General features: G+C 46.3%; 1 protein-coding gene across 6 annotated transcripts in view; it reads left to right on the top strand.

The window, feature by feature from the left end:
- Window positions 1-16,647, top strand: part of ADPRM (ADP-ribose/CDP-alcohol diphosphatase, manganese dependent) — a 43,296-nt gene extending 26,649 nt beyond the window's left edge. For all 6 annotated transcript variants that reach the window (XM_068262237.1, XM_068262233.1, XM_068262236.1 and 3 more), the window contains one exon: window positions 15,771-16,647. In XM_068262237.1, the coding sequence (XP_068118338.1) occupies window positions 15,771-16,066 (296 nt within the window). In that variant the 3' untranslated portion in view covers window positions 16,067-16,647. The remainder of the gene's footprint in view (window positions 1-15,770) is intronic.
- Window positions 16,648-17,754: the final 1,107 nt, after the last annotated feature.

Genomic DNA, 17,754 nt, shown 5'->3' with positions numbered 1-17,754 from the left:
TCTATGGAAGGCTCCAGAGGAACTTCGGGTTCACCTGCAAACACAGTCAAGGGAGAAATATCAGCTTCATTGCCATTGGCACCCAGATTACTCAAAATCTCCCTGGGTACCTCATTTTTAGGGGTACAGTTCTCTGAGTCCTTGTTAGGAGATGAAGTTTGGGGTTCTTTACCCCTCCATAATTCCCAGAAATGTGGAAAGTCTCTTCCCAGAATTACGCTATGCAACAGCACTGAGGACACACCCACCTCATGGCAAACAGTTCCACAATCAGTTTCAAAAGTCACAAAAGCAGTGGGATAACTTTTAGAGTCACCATGTATGCAAATGACCCCAATGCGGGGTTCATTAAGCTGATCAGAGTTCACCAGTTTAGCATGCACTAGAGTCACTAAACTGCCTGAATCTAGCAACGCATGAACAAATCTTCCATTAATTTTCACAACTGACATGTGTAAGTCAGTATCAACAGTACATACCGGCCGGGCGAAGAGGGACATCTTTCGAGCGTAGTCACACTCCATAGCCTCCGCAGGTAAGGGACACCGAGCCGCAATATGACCCCATTCATTGCATCTCCAACACTGTATGAGGTTGCGTACTCCCGAGGGAAAGTTTGTACTGCCTTTAATTTCATCTTTGGGTTTCTCACCATACTGTCTGTCACCTCCGGGTTCCCGGGGAGCAGCCCTCCTTCCACCAGCTAGGTGAGGGACTCGCCTCTGCAGGGTAGCCTCCTTTGCTGGAGACCAGGCTAGGAAATCCTCCGCAGCAATGAAGCGCTCAATCATCTCGACCAGGTCGTTGGCTGACGTTGGATCGGCATGGCTCACCCACTTACGCAGTTTAGGAGGCAGAGATCTGAGGAACTGATCCATAGTGACCCTCTCCACGATCTGGGCAGATGTAAGGGTCTCGGGCTGTAACCACTTTTTCACCAGATAAACCAGGTCATGCATCTGTGATCGTGGTGACACTTCAGGGCGGTAAGTCCACTTATGCACACGCTGGGCCCGTACAGCGGGAGTGACGCCCAGTCGGTGAAGTATCTCTGCTTTTAGTTTCTCATAACTTTTAGCATCCTCTGGGGCCAAGTCAAAGTATGCTTTCTGAGAGTCCCCACTTAGGAAAGGCGCCATCAGTCCGGCCCACTCAGCTGTAGGCCAGGCCTCCCTCTCTGCAGTCCGTTCAAAGGTATGGAGGAAGGCCTCCACATCATCGTGTGGTGTCATCTTTTGAAGAAAGTGGCTGGCTCGAATGGATCCCGTGTTACTGCGAGAATCCGGGTTCCCCTCCCTAGTGCGTTGTGCCAACTGCTGCACCACCTCTGTAAGGGTTTTACGATCCTCTTCCACAGCTGTGGCCACGTCAGATAGTTGTGCGGCCAACAGTCGGTTAGCCTCTTGCTGGGCTTCATTAGCCTGTTGCTGTGCTGCGACCGACTGCAACAACTGGGCATTGGTCTCTCTCTGGCCTGCATTAGCCTGTTGCTGTGCTGCGTTAGCGATCAACAGTTGTTTGAGAACGTCCTCCATGTCTGAGGATCAAAATTTTTCAGCCTCCTCTTAAGTTTGAAAATTGGAGCCTTTCCCCTTTAAGACTTGGCTGCAGTACTTGCTGTCTCGCTTGCCCGCATCCTCCACCAATTGAAGCGGTTTCCCCTAGCAACGGGGATGGGAAAGTTCATAGACGAGACAGCAGGCTTCCAATTTTTGTAAAAGTCAGGCTCCTGCCTGGTTTATTTTTGAAAATAAACAGTTGCCAGAAAATACAAACAGCAAAACAAAACCTTGCTCGGCTGAGCAACTACCTGTCTCACTTTTAGTCCCTAACTGACTACACATAAACAGGGTTTCAATAAGACAGTCCAGCAAATGGCAACTTACATTTAGACATGCAAAGATTAGTTTTTCCTCCATGCGCGAGAGCTCTGTTCCCTCCAGAGTTTAGGAACCCAGTGAGCTCCTTCCTGGTCAGCCTGGCTGACTTTTATACAGCACCTGTGCTCCACCCTGCACAGGTGTAAAACCCGGGCTGGGCCAGATGGCCAGGGAACCCCCCCACTCTCCCCTGGCCAACTCCAGGACCCTAAACCGGCTCTTGAAAGAGCCTATTTTACTCATGCAGTTTTTTTTTTTTTTTTCCTGGAGCTTTATCTAACCCAATACCTCAAACGAGGTGACACATATATTCCATCCACAACCTTCTCTTGCAAGGCAACTGACACCCTATCACAATATATATATATATATATATATATATATATATATATATATATATATATATATATATATATATATATATATATATATATATATATATAGCTATTCCTGAGTATGAAGAGTTGACTTCCCCCTCTGATATCTGACACAGTGTTCTAGCTGCAAGTATTTATGAAGAAAGAATGAGACAAATGAAAAGTGCTGAAGTTGACAAAACACATGCGTTCTCCCACTGACAAGCAGGTGTCCAGATGTTGTGACTCCTGTGTCCGCCCACACTCTGTTCCCATGAAACTCTGCTAGCCTTTGGAATCTGCTGCTATCCTACAAAGGAGTTATTGTTGAAATGTTCTTAAAGGGATACTGTAGGGGGGTCGGGGAAGAAAGGAGATGAAGTTACCCAGGGCTTCTAATGTTCCCCCACAGACATACTGTGCCCGTGCTGCCACTCACTGATGCTCCGGCCCCGCCTCTGGTTCACTTCTGGAATTTCAGACTTTAAAGTCTGAAAAACCACTGTGCCTGCGTTGCCGTGTCCTCGCTTCCCCTGATGTCACCAGGAGCGCACATCGCAGGCACAGACCATACTGGGCCTGCGCAGTACGCTCCTGGTGCCATCAGCGGGAGTGAGGACACGGCAACACAGGCACAGTGGTTTTTTTAGACTTTAAAGTCTGAAATTCCAGAAGTGAACCGGAGGCGGGGCCGGAGCATTGGGGAGTGGCTGCGCGGGCACAGCATGTCTGTGGGGGACCATTACAGTGTCCCTTTAAGTTACAGGACCTCAAACTTTATTTTGCCTAAAATGTGCATAGAGTTTGGAGTCCGAATGCTTGTGTCGCAGAACTTCCCCAATCTGCAGCATTTCTTTTGGCCCCTTCTCCATTTATGCGTTGCTGGTCACCAGTTGCGTAACTAAGGAACTTGGGAGCCCAGTGCAGGTTTTACATGGGGACCCAAGCACTGTATTGATATGGAGTCCATAAACCTACCAAGGACAGCTGCAGTGTAAGAGAAGTGTATTCAGAGTAAGGAAACAGTTAAAGAGGAACTGTAACCAATGATTGAACTTCATTCCAGTCAGTAACTGATACCCCCTTTCCCACCAGAATTCTTTACCTTTTCTTGAATAGATCATGGGGGGGGGGGGGGTCTGTATGGCTGATATTGTGAAACCCCTCCCATAGTGTGATGTCATGACCATGGTCCTGGCATGACCATGGTCCTGGCACGGTTGTCTGGCTGAGTGCAGGGGGGATTTAGGGGGGATCTGATTAGCAACAGAGACTGGGATCGATAGGCAGAGCCAGCCTCTGTATGGGGATTTTGTTGTGAGAACCCCGCCTCGGGTTCTCTTTAAGTAGGAGATGGGAGTAATTACCCACACACAGCCAGTTTGGCCTTAAAGAGGAACTGTCGCAAAAATCTTAAAATTTAAAACACATACAAATAAGAAGTACATTTTTACCAGAGTAAAATGAGCCATAAATTACTTTTCTCCTATGTTGCTGTCACTTAGAGTAAGCAGTAGAAATCTGACATTACCGACAGATTTTGGACTCGCTGTCAGAAGTAGTGAAATTACCTCCAATGCGGATAGCAGCGCGACCGCCGCTTCCGCGTCTGACGTCACAGTTGTCACCGCTGCGGCGTATGTCAATGCTTCATAGAGGGCGGTTGGGCGCAACACCAGCAGCTTTATGGGCTGCAGAGACGTTTCAGCTGACCCGGAGGTCGGCTGACGTTAGGCCGCCTTCTGATTGGCTGGGCCTTCTGGGCGGCTCGGTGAATTGCTGTTCGTATTTAAGGATGTGCGGATTTTTTGCTCTGTCTGTTGTTGCTGAAACTTAGCAGTGAAAGCTCTCAGACCTTAGTCAGATCCGTGTGTGCTTGATCCGGCAGAACCCCGGGGATTCACACTTAGCTCAGGAAAATATATTGGTATATATATATATATATATATATATATATATATATATATATATATATATATATATATATATATATATATATATATATATATATATATATATTACTGATTCACAAAGCGGTGCTAACTCTTAGCACGGCCGTTTTCGCACGAATTTTCGAATTGCGCGCGATCGCGAATTTTCGCACTAAACGATAACGTTTTCACGTGCAAACGCGAATTTCCGCGCGAAATCGATCGCGCGCAATGCGAAAATTCATGCGAAACCGGCCGTGCTAAGAGTTAGCACCACTTTGTGAATCAGGCCCATTATATTGTATTGTTTATTACTGTGTATGACCTTTTGCCTGTTCTTCTGACTATTCTTTGCTCTACGATTCTGTACCTCTGCCAATCTGATCTGTTGCCGACATCTGCCTAAATACTTACCTTGTTCTTGCCTCACGATTCTATACTTCTGCCAATCTGATCTGTTGCCGACTATTGCCTGATTACTGACTTTGAGTTTGCATCTCGACTTTGTACCTATACTGACCGATCTGTGAACGTGCCTGTACGACCACGCTCTCAGTTAGTGATTAGCCCGTCACTAAGGGCTATCACTTACACGTATTCCGGAATACTACTGTGCACCCAATCACGTGTGATCACACTTCAATAAAGTACTGACTACTGTGCTGATAGAGCTCATTCTGTTTATCAGATACACCACTGATCATTACATAACAGACCATGACCACTATGGAGGCCTTATGTACGCAGGTTCAGGCTCTTACTACAGCGGTCAAACAGTTGAATAACACTGTTGCGGCACAGCAGGCTCAGATGAATCTCCTGTCTGATGCTGTACACAGTTTGCAGGAATCTGCATCATCATTGCCTCCCTCCCGTGTAGTTGAACCTAAAATGGCTCTCCCAGTAAAATTTTCAGGTCATTAATCAGACTTTAGAAATTTTAAGAACAGGTGTTTGTCTTATTTTGAAATGAGACCTATATCGTCAGGCACTGAAAGACAAAGGGTAACGTTAATAAAACTTTATTGCATGAGGATTCTCAGACCTGGGCTTATAATTTGCCTGACGGCCATGAGGCCTTGTTGTCGGTAGAGGCATTTTTTAAGGCCACGGCAGTCATTTATGATGACCCAGATATTTCTGCTACTGCTAAGAGGAAACTGAAAAATCTTCATCAGGGCCACAATACTGTCGAAGATTATGCCTCTGAATTTAGAAAATGGGCAATGTCTTCCCGGTGGAAACACTTTGCCTTGTTGGATCATTTCCGTACGGGGTTGTCAGACTCAGTTTCAGACATCATGATTAGTCACCCTGAACGTTAGACGTTAGATGAAGCAATCAGCTCAGCTATTAAGGTTGATCGTAGGATCCGATACCATAAACAGGGCAGATCTCGTACTCATCTCAGGGCTATTGTTTCCACACCCTCAGTCCCGGCCAGAACTGACGAGCCTATGCAAATAGGTAATTCCAGACTATCGGAGTCAGAAAAGGCTAGGAGGAGAAAAGAGGGTCTTTGCCTTTACTGTGGGGAGAAGGGTCATCTGGTACAAAAATGTAGCAAGAAGTCTGAAAACTTTTCCGCCTAGGTGTAGTAGGAGGTACTACCCTGGGCAAACCTGTTTTACCTCCAAAAGATTCTACGGTGTTGTTGCCCTGTTCGGTTACATGGCGAAACCAAGTTCACGCCACCCAGGCTTTTATTGACTCAGGTTCTGCAGCTAACTTTATTGACACAGATCTCGCTTTAAGATGCAATATTCTCATCCTTTCCATGGAAAAGTAGATCTATGTAACTGCTATAGATGATTCCCCCCCTACAGAACAGACAGGCACTCTCGCAGACTCCTCTTCTCACTTGTCGGGTGGGGGTTCTGCATAAAGAAGAGATACAATTCTATGTTTTGAATATGTCCTCTTCCTCTGTTGTCCTTGGTCTCCCTTGGCTACGCAAACACTCTCCTCAGATTGATTGGCATACCGGACAACTACTGGCCTGGTCCTCAGAGTGCCAAAGGAATTGTTTAGAGAAAATTGCTCTATGTTCTACTATGGTCCATGTTGAGGGTGTGCTTTCCCAGTACATGGAGTATTCAGACGTTTTCTGTCCATGTTCAGCGGATAAACCCCTCCTCACAGGGAATTTGAGTGTCCTATAGACCTAAGACCCGGTACCATGCCTCCCAGGGGACATTTGTATAACCTCTCAGGTCCAGAGCAGTTGGCCATGAAAAACTATATAAAGGAGAACCTCGAGAAAGGTTTCATCCGTCCCTCCAAATCCCTGGTAGGGGCAGGGTTTATTTTCGTTAAAAAAAAAGACCGTGGTCTCTGACCTTGTATTGACTACAGGGCTCTGAATAAAATTACTATTCCCATCTTTTTGCACAAGTAGCTGGGGCTCAACTGTTCTCCAAACTAGACCTGAGAGGGGCTTACAATTTAATTCGTATAAGACGGGGATGAGTGGAAAACGGCCTTCAACACACCCGATGGGCATTATGAATATTTAGTGATGCCCTTCGGGTTGTGTAACGCTCCTGCAGTTTTTCAGGAGTTGGTGAACGAAATTTTCAGAGAGGTGCTAGGTCGATTTGTGGTTGTCTATTTAGACAACATTTTGATTTTCTCAAAAAGTCTTGAGGAACACAGGAAACACGTAAAGTTAGTCTTGAATAAACTAAGGCAAAATTCTTTATATGCCAAGATTAAGAAATGTTCATTTGAAGTCTCTGAGGTCCCTTTTCTGGGGTATGTTATCTCCAACACTGGATTGTCTATGGATCCCCAGAAAGTCTCGGCTGTTTTGGAGTGGCCTCATCCCGTGGGGTTGAAGGCACTCCAAAGATTCTTGGGTTTTGCAAACATCAAAGGCTTCTCCTCTGTGCTTGCCCCCTCACCAATTTGACTAAAAAAGGGGCTGATGTTTGCAACTGGCCCGAGGAAGCCTGTGTAGCCTTTTCACAGTTAAAGGCACTGTTCTGTTCTGTCCCTATTCTCAGACATGTGGATGTGTCCTGTCCTTTCATGGCGGAGGTAGATGCCTCTGAGATAGGGGTGGGGGCTGTTCTGTCTCAGCACTCGGGAACTCAGGGACGTTTGCACCCATGTGCGTTTTTTTTCTCATAAATTTTCATCAGCAGAAAGGAATTATGATATCGGTAACAGGGAGTTGTTGGCAATTAAAATGGCATTTGAGGAGTGGCGCCACTGGTTGGAGGGAGCTGAACATGTGATCACGGTTTATACTGACCATAAGAACTTAGAGTATGTTGAAGGGGCAAAGAGGCTCAACCCAAGACAAGCTCGGTGGGCACTCTTCTTCTCTAGGTTCAGGTTCATCATCACCTATAAGTCGGGCAACAAAAATATCAAGGCAGACGCTTTATCTCATAGTTTTGAGTCTGAGACAGTTCAGTCCTCATCGCCCGTTGGCATTCTACCTGAGCATGTAGTGGAGGCAGCTACTGAGCCTCAGGAGGATCTGTCAGCCACTCTGGGGTCTTTCCAGCAAGACTCGCCAGAGGGGAAACCAGAGGGTCTCCTGTTTGTGCCACTCCACCTGCGGCTTCATATTTTACAGTTATTTCACTGTCATAAAAATGTAGGACACCCGGGTATCACTAGAACCCATCTTGTCTCGGTGTGTGTGGTGGCCATCTATAAAAAGTGATTGTAAGGAGTTTGTACTGTCCTGTTCAGTTTGTGCACGCAGCAAAGTTTCCAGGCAGGCTCCTGCAGGGACACTACAACCTTTGCCAGTACCTTCAGAACCTTGGACTCACATCTCGAAGGAATTTGTGGAGGAACTCCCCAGTTCTGAAGGCATGACGGTCATATGGGTAGTAGTGGACCGTTTAAGCAAAATGGTTCGTTTTGTGCCCCTGAAAAAACTCCCGTCAGCTCAAGAGCTTGCTGACTTATTTATCACCCACATTTTCCGGCTGCATGGGATACCAGTAAATGTGGTTTCAGACAGAGGAGTACAGTTTGTGTCCAGGTTTTGGCGAGCTTTCTGTCAGTCACTTGGGTTGACTCTGTCTTTTTCTTCAGGTTACCACCCACAAACTAACGGGCAGACTGAAAGGATGAATCAATCCCTCAAACAATTCCTTAAATGTTATGTGGCGGATGCTCAGCATGAATGGGTTAAGTTCCTCCCCTTTGCAGAATTCGCACATAACAATCTCAGAAATGCGTCCTCAGGCTTTTCACCATTTCAGGTAGTCACAGGGAGATCTCCTCCTAAGTTCTCTCCTTTACCTGTGGGTAATTCTCCCTTTCCAGCGTTGGAAGGGTGGCAAGAGTCTTTAAAAAAGAACATGGGACATGGTAAAAAGTAATTTAGAAAAAGCTTTTGGAGTTCAAAAGAAACAAGCAGACAAAAAGCGATCCCCTGAATGGGCTTTTGCACCAGGGGACATGGTCTGGGTCTCCACTCATCATATTGCCTTAAGGCAACCCTCAGTCAAGTTGGGTCCTAGGTATATTGGTCCGTACCCCATTAGTGAAAAGATGAATGAAGTGACATACAGAGTTGCACTTCCGACCAGTATGAGGGGCGTAAAATCATTTCACGTTTCACTATTAAAGCCTGCTGTGCATGTGGATTCCTCTCCCCCCCGTAGTGATTGATGGGGAGCCTGAGTTTGAAATTGAGATTTTGTATTCTCACGGGGTACGGAATTCTGTACAGTATCTGGTCCACTGGAAGGGTTATGGTCCTGAATAGAGATCATGGGTTCCTGCCAAGCGTCTTCATGCTGAAGAATTAAAGCAACAATTTAATTTGTTACATCCCGAGAAACAATTCTGGGCATGTCCAGAGTCCACACCTTCGGGGGGGATAGTGTCAGGAGTAGTGAAATTACCTCCAATGCGGATAGTGGCGCGACCGCCACTTCCACGTCTGACGTCACGGTTGTCACCGCTGCTGTGTCTCCGGACCTCCCAACGGTCCCTGGGAGGTCTGGTCTGTCAATGCCTCATAGAGGGCGGCTGACAACGCCAGCATTTTTATGGGCTGCGGAGACGTGTCAGCTGACCCGGAGGTCGGCTGACGTCAGGCCGCCTTCTGATTGGCTGGGCCTTCTTGATGGCTCGGTGAATTGCTGTCCATATTTAAGGATGTGCGGATCATTTGCTCTTTGTTGTTGCTGAAATTTCACAGTGAAAGCTCTCAGACCTCAGTCAGATCCGTGTGTGCTTGATACGGCAGGACCCCGGGGATTCACACTTAGCTCAGGAAAATATATTATATTGTATTGTTTATTACTGTGTATGACCTTTTGCCTGTTCTTCTGACTATTCTTTGCTCTACGATTCTGTACCTCTGCCAATCTGATCTTTTGCCGATTTCAGCCTGAATACTTACCTTGTTCTTGCCTTACAATTTTTGTACTTCTGCCAATCTGATCTGTTGCCAACTATTGCCTGATTACTGACTTTGAGTTTGCCTCTCGACTTTGTACCTATACTGACCGATCTGTGAACGACATTGCCTGTACGACCACGCTCTCAGTTAGTGATAGCCCCTGTCACTAAGGGATATCACTTACACGTATTCCGGAATACTACTGTGCACCCAATCACGTGTGATCACACTTCAATTAAGTACTGACTACTGTGCTGATAGAGCTCATTCTGCTTATCAGATACACCACTGATCATTACATAACAGACCATGACCACTATGGAGGCCTTATGTACGCAGGTTTAGGCTCTTACTACAGCGGTCAAACAGTTGAATAACACTGTTGCGGCACAGCAGGCTCAGATGAATCTCCTGTCTGATGCTGTACACAGTTTGCAGGAATCTGCATCATCATTGCCTCCCTCCCGTGTAGTTGAACCTAAAATGGCTCTCCCAGTAAAATTTTCAGGTCATAAATCAGACTTTAGAAATTTTAAGAACAGGTGTTTGTCTTATTTTGAAATGAGACCTATATCGTCAGGCACTGAAAGACAAAGGGTAACGTTAATAAAACTTTATTGCATGAGGATTCTCAGACCTGGGCTTATAATTTGCCTGACGGCCATGAGGCCTTGTTGTCGGTAGAGGCATTTTTTAAGGCCATGGCAGACATTTATGATGACCCAGATATTTCTGCAACTGCTGAGAGGAAACTGAAAAATCTTCATCAGGGCCACAATACTGTCGAAGATTATGCCTCTGAATTTAGAAAATGGGCAATGTCTTCCCGGTGGAAACACTTTGCCTTGTTGGATCATTTCCTTACGGGGTTGTCAGACTCAGTTTCAGACATCATGATTAGTCACCCTGAACGTTAGACGTTAGATGAAGCAATCAGCTTAGCTATTAAGGTTGATCGTAGGATCCGATACCATAAACAGGGCAGATCTCGTACTCATCTCAGGGCTATTGTTTCCACACCCTCAGTCCCGGCCAGTACTGACGAGCCTATGCAAATAGGTCATTCCAGACTATCAGAGTCAGAAAAGGCTAGGAGGAGAAAAGAGGGTCTTTGCCTTTACTGTGGGGAGAAGGGTCATCTGGTACAAAAATGTAGCAAGAAGTCGGAAAACTTTTCCGCCTAGGTGTAGTAGGAGGTACTACCCTGGGCAAACCTGTTTTACCTCCAAAAGATTCTACAGTGTAGTTGCCCTGTTCGGTTACATGGCGAAACCAAGTTCACGCCACCCAGGCTTTTATTGACTCAGGTTCTGCAGCTAACTTTATTGACACAGATCTCGCCTTAAGATGCAATATTCTCATCCTTTCCATGGAAAAGTAGATCTATGTAACTGCTATAGATGATTCCCCCCCTACAGAACAGACAGGCACTCTCGCAGACTCCTCTTCTCACTTGTCGGGTGGGGGTTCTGCATAAAGAAGAGATACAATTCTATGTTTTGAATATGTCCTCTTCCTCTGTTGTCCTTGGTCTCCCTTGGCTACGCAAACACTCTCCTCAGATTGATTGGCATACCGGACAACTACTGGCCTGGTCCTCAGAGTGCCAAAGGAATTGTTTAGAGAAAATTGCTCTATGTTCTACTATGGTCCATGTTGACGGTGTGCTTTCCCAGTACATGGAGTATTCAGACGTTTTCTGTCCACGTTCAGCGGATAAACCCCTCTTCACAGGGAATTTGAGTGTCCTATAGACCTAAGACCCGGTACCATGCCTCCCAGGGGACATTTGTATAACCTCTCAGGTCCAGAGCAGTTGGCCATGAAAAACTATATAAAGGAGAACCTCGAGAAAGGTTTCATCCGTCCCTCCAAATCCCCGGTAGGGGCAGGGTTTTTTTTCGTAAAAAAAAAAAAGACGGTCTCTGACCTTGTATTGACTACAGGGCTCTGAATAAAATTACTATTCCCATCTTTTTGCACAAGTAGCTGGGGCTCAACTGTTCTCCAAACTAGACCTGAGAGGGGCTTACAATTTAATTCGTATAAGACAGGGGGATGAGTGGAAAACGGCCTTCAACACACCCGATGGGCATTATGAATATTTAGTGATGCCCTTCGGGTTGTGTAACGCTCCTGCAGTTTTTCAGGAGTTGGTGAACGAAATTTTCAGAGAGGTGCTAGGTCGATTTGTGGTTGTCTATTTAGACGACATTTTGATTTTCTCAAAAAGTCTTGAGGAACACAGGAAACACGTAAAGTTAGTCTTGAATAAACTAAGGCAGAATTCTTTATATGCCAAGATTAAGAAATGTTCATTTGAAGTCTCTGAGGTCCCTTTTCTGGGGTATGTTATCTCCAACACTGGATTGTCTATGGATCCCCAGAAAGTCTCGGCTGTTTTGGAGTGGCCTCATCCCGTGGGGTTGAAGGCACTCCAAAGATTCTTGGGTTTTGCAAACATCAAAGGCTTCTCCTCGGTGCTTGCCCCCTCACCAATTTGACTAAAAAAGGGGCTGATGTTTGCAACTGGCCCGAGGAAGCCTGTGTAGCCTTTTCACAGTTAAAGGCACTGTTCTGTTCTGCCCCTATTCTCAGTCATGTGGATGTGTCCTGTCCTTTCATCGTGGAGGTAGATGCCTCTGAGATAGGGGTGGGGGCTGTTCTGTCTCAGCACTCGGGAACTCAGGGACGTTTGCACCCATGTGCGTTTTTTTCTCATAAATTTTCATCAGCAGAAAGGAATTATGATATCGGTAACAGGGAGTTGTTGGCAATTAAAATGGCATTTGAGGAGTGGCGCCACTGGTTGGAGGGAGCTGAACATGTGATCACGGTTTATACTGACCATAAGAACTTAGAGTATATTGAAGGGGCAAAGAGGCTCAACCCAAGACAAGCTCGGTGGGCACTCTTCTTCTCTAGGTTCAGGTTCATCATCACCTATAAGTCGGGCAACAAAAATATCAAGGCAGACGCTTTATCTCGTAGTTTTGAGTCTGAGACAGTTCAGTCCTCATCGCCCGTTGGCATTCTACCTGAGCATGTAGTGGAGGCAGCTACTGAGCCTCAGGAGGATCTGTCAGCCACTCTGGGGTCTTTCCAGCAAGACTCGCCAGAGGGGAAACCAGAGGGTCTCCTGTTTGTGCCACTCCACCTGCGGCTTCATATTTTACAGTTATTTCACTGTCATAAAAATGTAGGACACCCGGGTATCACTAGAACCCATCTTGTCTCGGTGTGTGTGGTGGCCATCTATAAAAAGTGATTGTAAGGAGTTTGTACTGTCCTGTTCAGTTTGTGCACGCAGCAAAGTTTCCAGGCAGGCTCCTGCAGGGACACTACAACCTTTGCCAGTACCTTCAGAACCTTGGACTTACATCTCGATGGACTTTGTGGAGGAACTCCCCAGTTCTGAAGGCATGACGGTCATATGGGTAGTAGTGGACCGTTTAAGCAAAATGGTTCATTTTGTGCCCCTGAAAAAACTCCCGTCAGCTCAAGAGCTTGCTGACTTATTTATCACCCACATTATCCGGCTGCATGGGATACCAGTAAATGTGGTTTCAGACAGAGGAGTACAGTTTGTGTCCAGGTTTTGGCGAGCTTTCTGTCAGTCACTTGGGTTGACTCTGTCTTTTTCTTCAGGTTACCACCCACAAACTAACGGGCAGACTGAAAGGATGAATCAATCCCTCAAACAATTCCTTAGATGTTATGTGGCGGATGCTCAGCATGAATGGGTTAAGTTCCTCCCCTTTGCAGCATTCGCACATAACAATCTCAGAAATGCGTCCTCAGGCTTTTCACCATTTCAGGTAGTCACAGGGAGATCTCCTCCTAAGTTCTCTCCTTTACCTGTGGGTAATTCTCCCTTTCCAGCGTTGGAAGGGTGGCAAGAGTCTTTAAAAAAGAACATGGGACATGGTAAAAAGTAATTTAGAAAAAGCTTTTGGAGTTCAAAAGAAACAAGCAGACAAAAAGCGATCCCCTGAATGGGTTTTTGCACCAGGGGACATGGTCTGGGTCTCCACTCGTCATATTGCCTTAAGGCAACCCTCAGTCAAGTTGGGGCCTAGGTATATTGGTCCGTACCCCATTAGTGAAAAGATGAATGAAGTGACATACAGAGTTGCACTTCCGACCAGTATGAGGGGCGTAAAATCATTTCACGTTTCACTATTAAAACCTGCTGTGCATGTGGATTCCTCTCCTGCCCCCCCCCCCCCCCCCCATAGTGATTGATGGGGAGCCTGAGTTTGAAATTGAGATTTTGTATTCTCACGGGGTACGGAATTCTGTACAGTATCTGGTCCACTGGAAGGGTTATGGTCCTGAATAGAGATCATGGGTTCCTGCCAAGCGTCTTCATGCTGAAGAAGTAAAGCAACAATTTCATGTGTTACATCCCGAGAAACAATTCTGGGCATGTCCAGAGTCCACACCTTCGGGGGGGGATAGTGTCAGAAGTAGTGAAATTACCTCCAATGCGGATAGTGGCGCGACCGCCGCTTCCACGTCTGACGTCACGGTTGTCACCGCTGCGGTGTCTCCGGACCTCCCAACGGTCCCTGGGAGGTCTGGTCTGTCAATGCTTCATGTGCAGGAACATTAACACATACATTTTTACGCATTACTGGTTCAATGCGTAAAAATGTACGCATTGAACCAGTAACGCGTAAAATGTATGTGTTAATGTTCCTGCTCTAGCGGGAATGCGTAAAAATGTACGCAATGCGGCCCTGACCTCCGAGGTCGGCAAGCTGCCAGCGGGGGACTGGAGCAGCAGTGAGTGACTACGAGGGCACAGGATGGCTGCATGGGGCTGGTAGAAGCCCCAGGTAAGTGAAACTAATTTTTATATTTTGCTTGGACATTCCCTTTAAGGACAGTTTTCATGGTTTTCTATATATTTTAGTAGACAGGCAGGTGTGTAGTTAAATATAAGAATGTAGTATATGAGAGAGTGTGATATGGGATGTTCCCATGCTTGCATTGCAGTCAGTTACATTGAGTGAATAAAAGTTCTTCCTTATTTTCCAAAATGTGTGTTAACCACTTGACGACCATAGTGCTAACCCCCCCCCCCCCCCCCCCATAACAACCAGGCTCATTTTTGTTGCACTGGGCTGTGCAGGCTTTCCAGCCTCCTGCACAACCCAGCTATGGAGCCCAGCAGAGGGGTCCGATCGCTGTGGCAGTTTTTTTTTTTTTTTGCTTTTTTTTCCCCCTTCATCCTCATAGAGGCTCTCTCTCCCTCCCTCCCTCCTCCCTCCCCTTCCCTCCTCCCCTCTGGTATCTTAATTGGAACAGGACGGACGCCGTCCTGTTCCACCTCTCAGGCATCAGCCTATGAGAGGACGGTGCTCCCCAGCCAATCAGAGGCTGGGGATCGCCGATCTCGCACAGCGCTGCCATGGACCGCAGCGATGTACAGTTGTAAACAAAGGGGATTTCTTTCCCCTTTCGTTTAAAAACAGCCGATCGCGGCTAGCTGGCTATTCACGGAACTCTGTTCCGTGAAGTGGCAGGGAACGATCGCACATGCGCGCGGCCGTTCCCAGGGAAACTGCAGCCCCAGGACTTGATGCCCATCGGCGTTAGGCAGTCCCCAGAAGGTTAAATGCTGGGCAAACGTGGCTCATTTTTGAGCCATTTAGATGGCTCGATAGATAATTTCCGACATGTCTGATCTCCCACTCAATCGTTGCGCCGTTCGATTCCTGATAGCAGTGAATGGAGAAAGATAATAAAAACTAGCGGAAGATAAGAGAATCGACTGCAGAATCGAGCGGCAAAACGATCAAACCGGAGAATTGAGTGGCACAAACGAGCCGTGTATGCCCAGCATAACAAGCAATTACTGATTCTTATGGTCCGACGACAGAAGTTAGACTCCTGAAAGCTAATCCTATAACAGATCCTGTTAGGCTCAGTTCCCACTTGCAATGGATCAAAACAGCTTCCATTGTCCGCTCCATTTTCATGTCCCGTTGCGTCCGAACTGGAAGTGAATCATATTTTTAACATATGGCCCGTTTTTATGTCCCTCTCTGTGTGGCAAAAAGCGTACCGAGCAGGCGCATTTTTTGGTGCGAGTGGGAACCGAGCCTTAATGCAACAATGATCAGAATCTTTTGATGCTATAAACGCAATAACGCAGCTGCCACCATCTTACTTCCTCTCCTCTCTGTGAATCTCTTGTAAATGTTGTGTCTGTTTGCAGGTCACCTCCCGATCTATCCTCCTTCAACAGATGCCATGTGCCTCACATGGAACTACCCCAAGGTCCTGGCTATGCTGCAGTCCCATCCCTGTGTGGTGGCCTACCTTTCAGGCCATGATCACGACGGAGGTTACTCTGAAGACACCTACGGAATTCATCATATAACCGTCAATGGGGTCATTGAAACTCCGCCCGACAGCCAGGCTTTTGCCACCATGGAGATATATGAAGACAGGATGGAGCTGAGGGGTAGAGGTCTCATCCCACACAGAACTTTGATCTACAGGAAAAGCTAGTGGAACTTCAGTCAGGCCTTTCTCAATGAGCGGAGATATGATTGTTTTCTTGAGTTATAGTCTAATGAAAAGAAACTTTTTGATACCAAGTAAAAAAAATTTTTTGATACCAAGATACAATTTTTAGCTAAAATGTAAAGTTGGAATTCCATTACACTTATAATTTTATTTTTCATGTGTGGCTGTAGCTACAAACACAAAAAGAACAGTAATACCCCCAGGATTGTTGCTTTAAAAGAGGTGCAGAGTGTAGTGTTTGAGCCGCTTGTGAGTCGTACTCCTATCAACCAAAAAACAGCGTTTTGCAAGGGTGGGAAGGATTTCACGAAAACGTGTTGGACACTCTCCTTGTAGGCTTTTGGAGCCGAGTGATATATTGTCACCAATCACCCTTCCTAAAGACTGGATAGAAAAATATACTTAATTTCAGTGTTCACAAAAATAATTTTAAAATACTGAATATCTTTTGTGATAAAGACACTACCTTTCACCACTGTTGTTCCCCATTAATAACGTGTCATAATAAGCCACACTCTCTTTCTCTACAGAGTCGATCTTATCATAAAGAAAATAAAATGGTGTGTATGTGTGTGTGTGTATATGTCTGTAATATATATATATATATATATATATATATATATATATATATATATATATATATATATCCACTGTATACACAGTGCATCCAGAAAGTATTCACAGTGCAGCGCTTTATCCACATTTTATTATGTTGCAGCATTATTCCAAAATGATTTAAATTAATTTTCCCCCCAGAATTCTACACACAACACCCCTTAATGACCATGTGAAAAAAAAGTTTACTTGAGATCTTGGCAAATGTATTAAATTTATTTAAAATAAAAAAAATTGAGAAAGCACATGTAGATTAGTATTCACAGCCTTTGCCATGAAGCTTAAAGGGATACTGTAGGAGGGTCGGGGGGAAAATGAGATGACCTTACCCGGGGCTTCTAATGGTCCCCCGCAGACATCCTGTGTTGGCGCAGCCACTCACCGATGCTCCGGCCCCGCCTCCAGTTCACTTCTGGAATTTCTGACTTTAAAGTCAGAAAACCACTGCGCCTGCACACCCGTGTCCTCGCTCCCGCTGATGTCACCAGGAGCGTACAGCGTGGGTACAGACCATACTGGGCCTGCGCTGTGCGCTCTTGATGACATCAGCGGGATCGAGGACATGGCAACGCAGGCGCAGTGGTTTTCTGACTTTAAAGTCAGAAATTCCAGAAGTGAACTGGAGGCGGGGCCGGAGCATCGCTGACTGGCTGCACGGGCACAGAATGTCTGCGGGGGACCATTAGAAGCCCCGGGTAAGTTCAGCTCATTTTCCCCCAACCCCCCTACAGTATCCCTTTAAAATTGACTACCAGATCTGTCGCGGAATGCTGCCCTGTCCTGACTACCAGATCTGCTGCTGAATCCTGCCTGTCTGACTTGCAGATCTGCTGCTCAATCCTGCCTGTCTGACTTGCAGATCTGCTGCTCAATCCTGCCTGTCCTGACTACAAGATCTGCTGCGGAATCCTGCCTGTCCTGACTACAAGATCTGCTGCGGAATCCTGCCTGTCTGACTACCAGATCTACTGCTGAATCCTGCCTGTCCTGACTACCAAATCTGCTGATGAATCCTGCCTGTCTGACTACCCAATCTGTTGCTAAATCCTGCCTGT

This window comes from Hyperolius riggenbachi, chromosome 12 (assembly GCF_040937935.1).
Source record: "Hyperolius riggenbachi isolate aHypRig1 chromosome 12, aHypRig1.pri, whole genome shotgun sequence".
Classification (NCBI taxonomy): domain Eukaryota; kingdom Metazoa; phylum Chordata; class Amphibia; order Anura; family Hyperoliidae; genus Hyperolius; species Hyperolius riggenbachi.
Note: the sequence above shows the minus strand (reverse complement) of the source record. Positions and strands in the feature narration are given on the sequence as shown.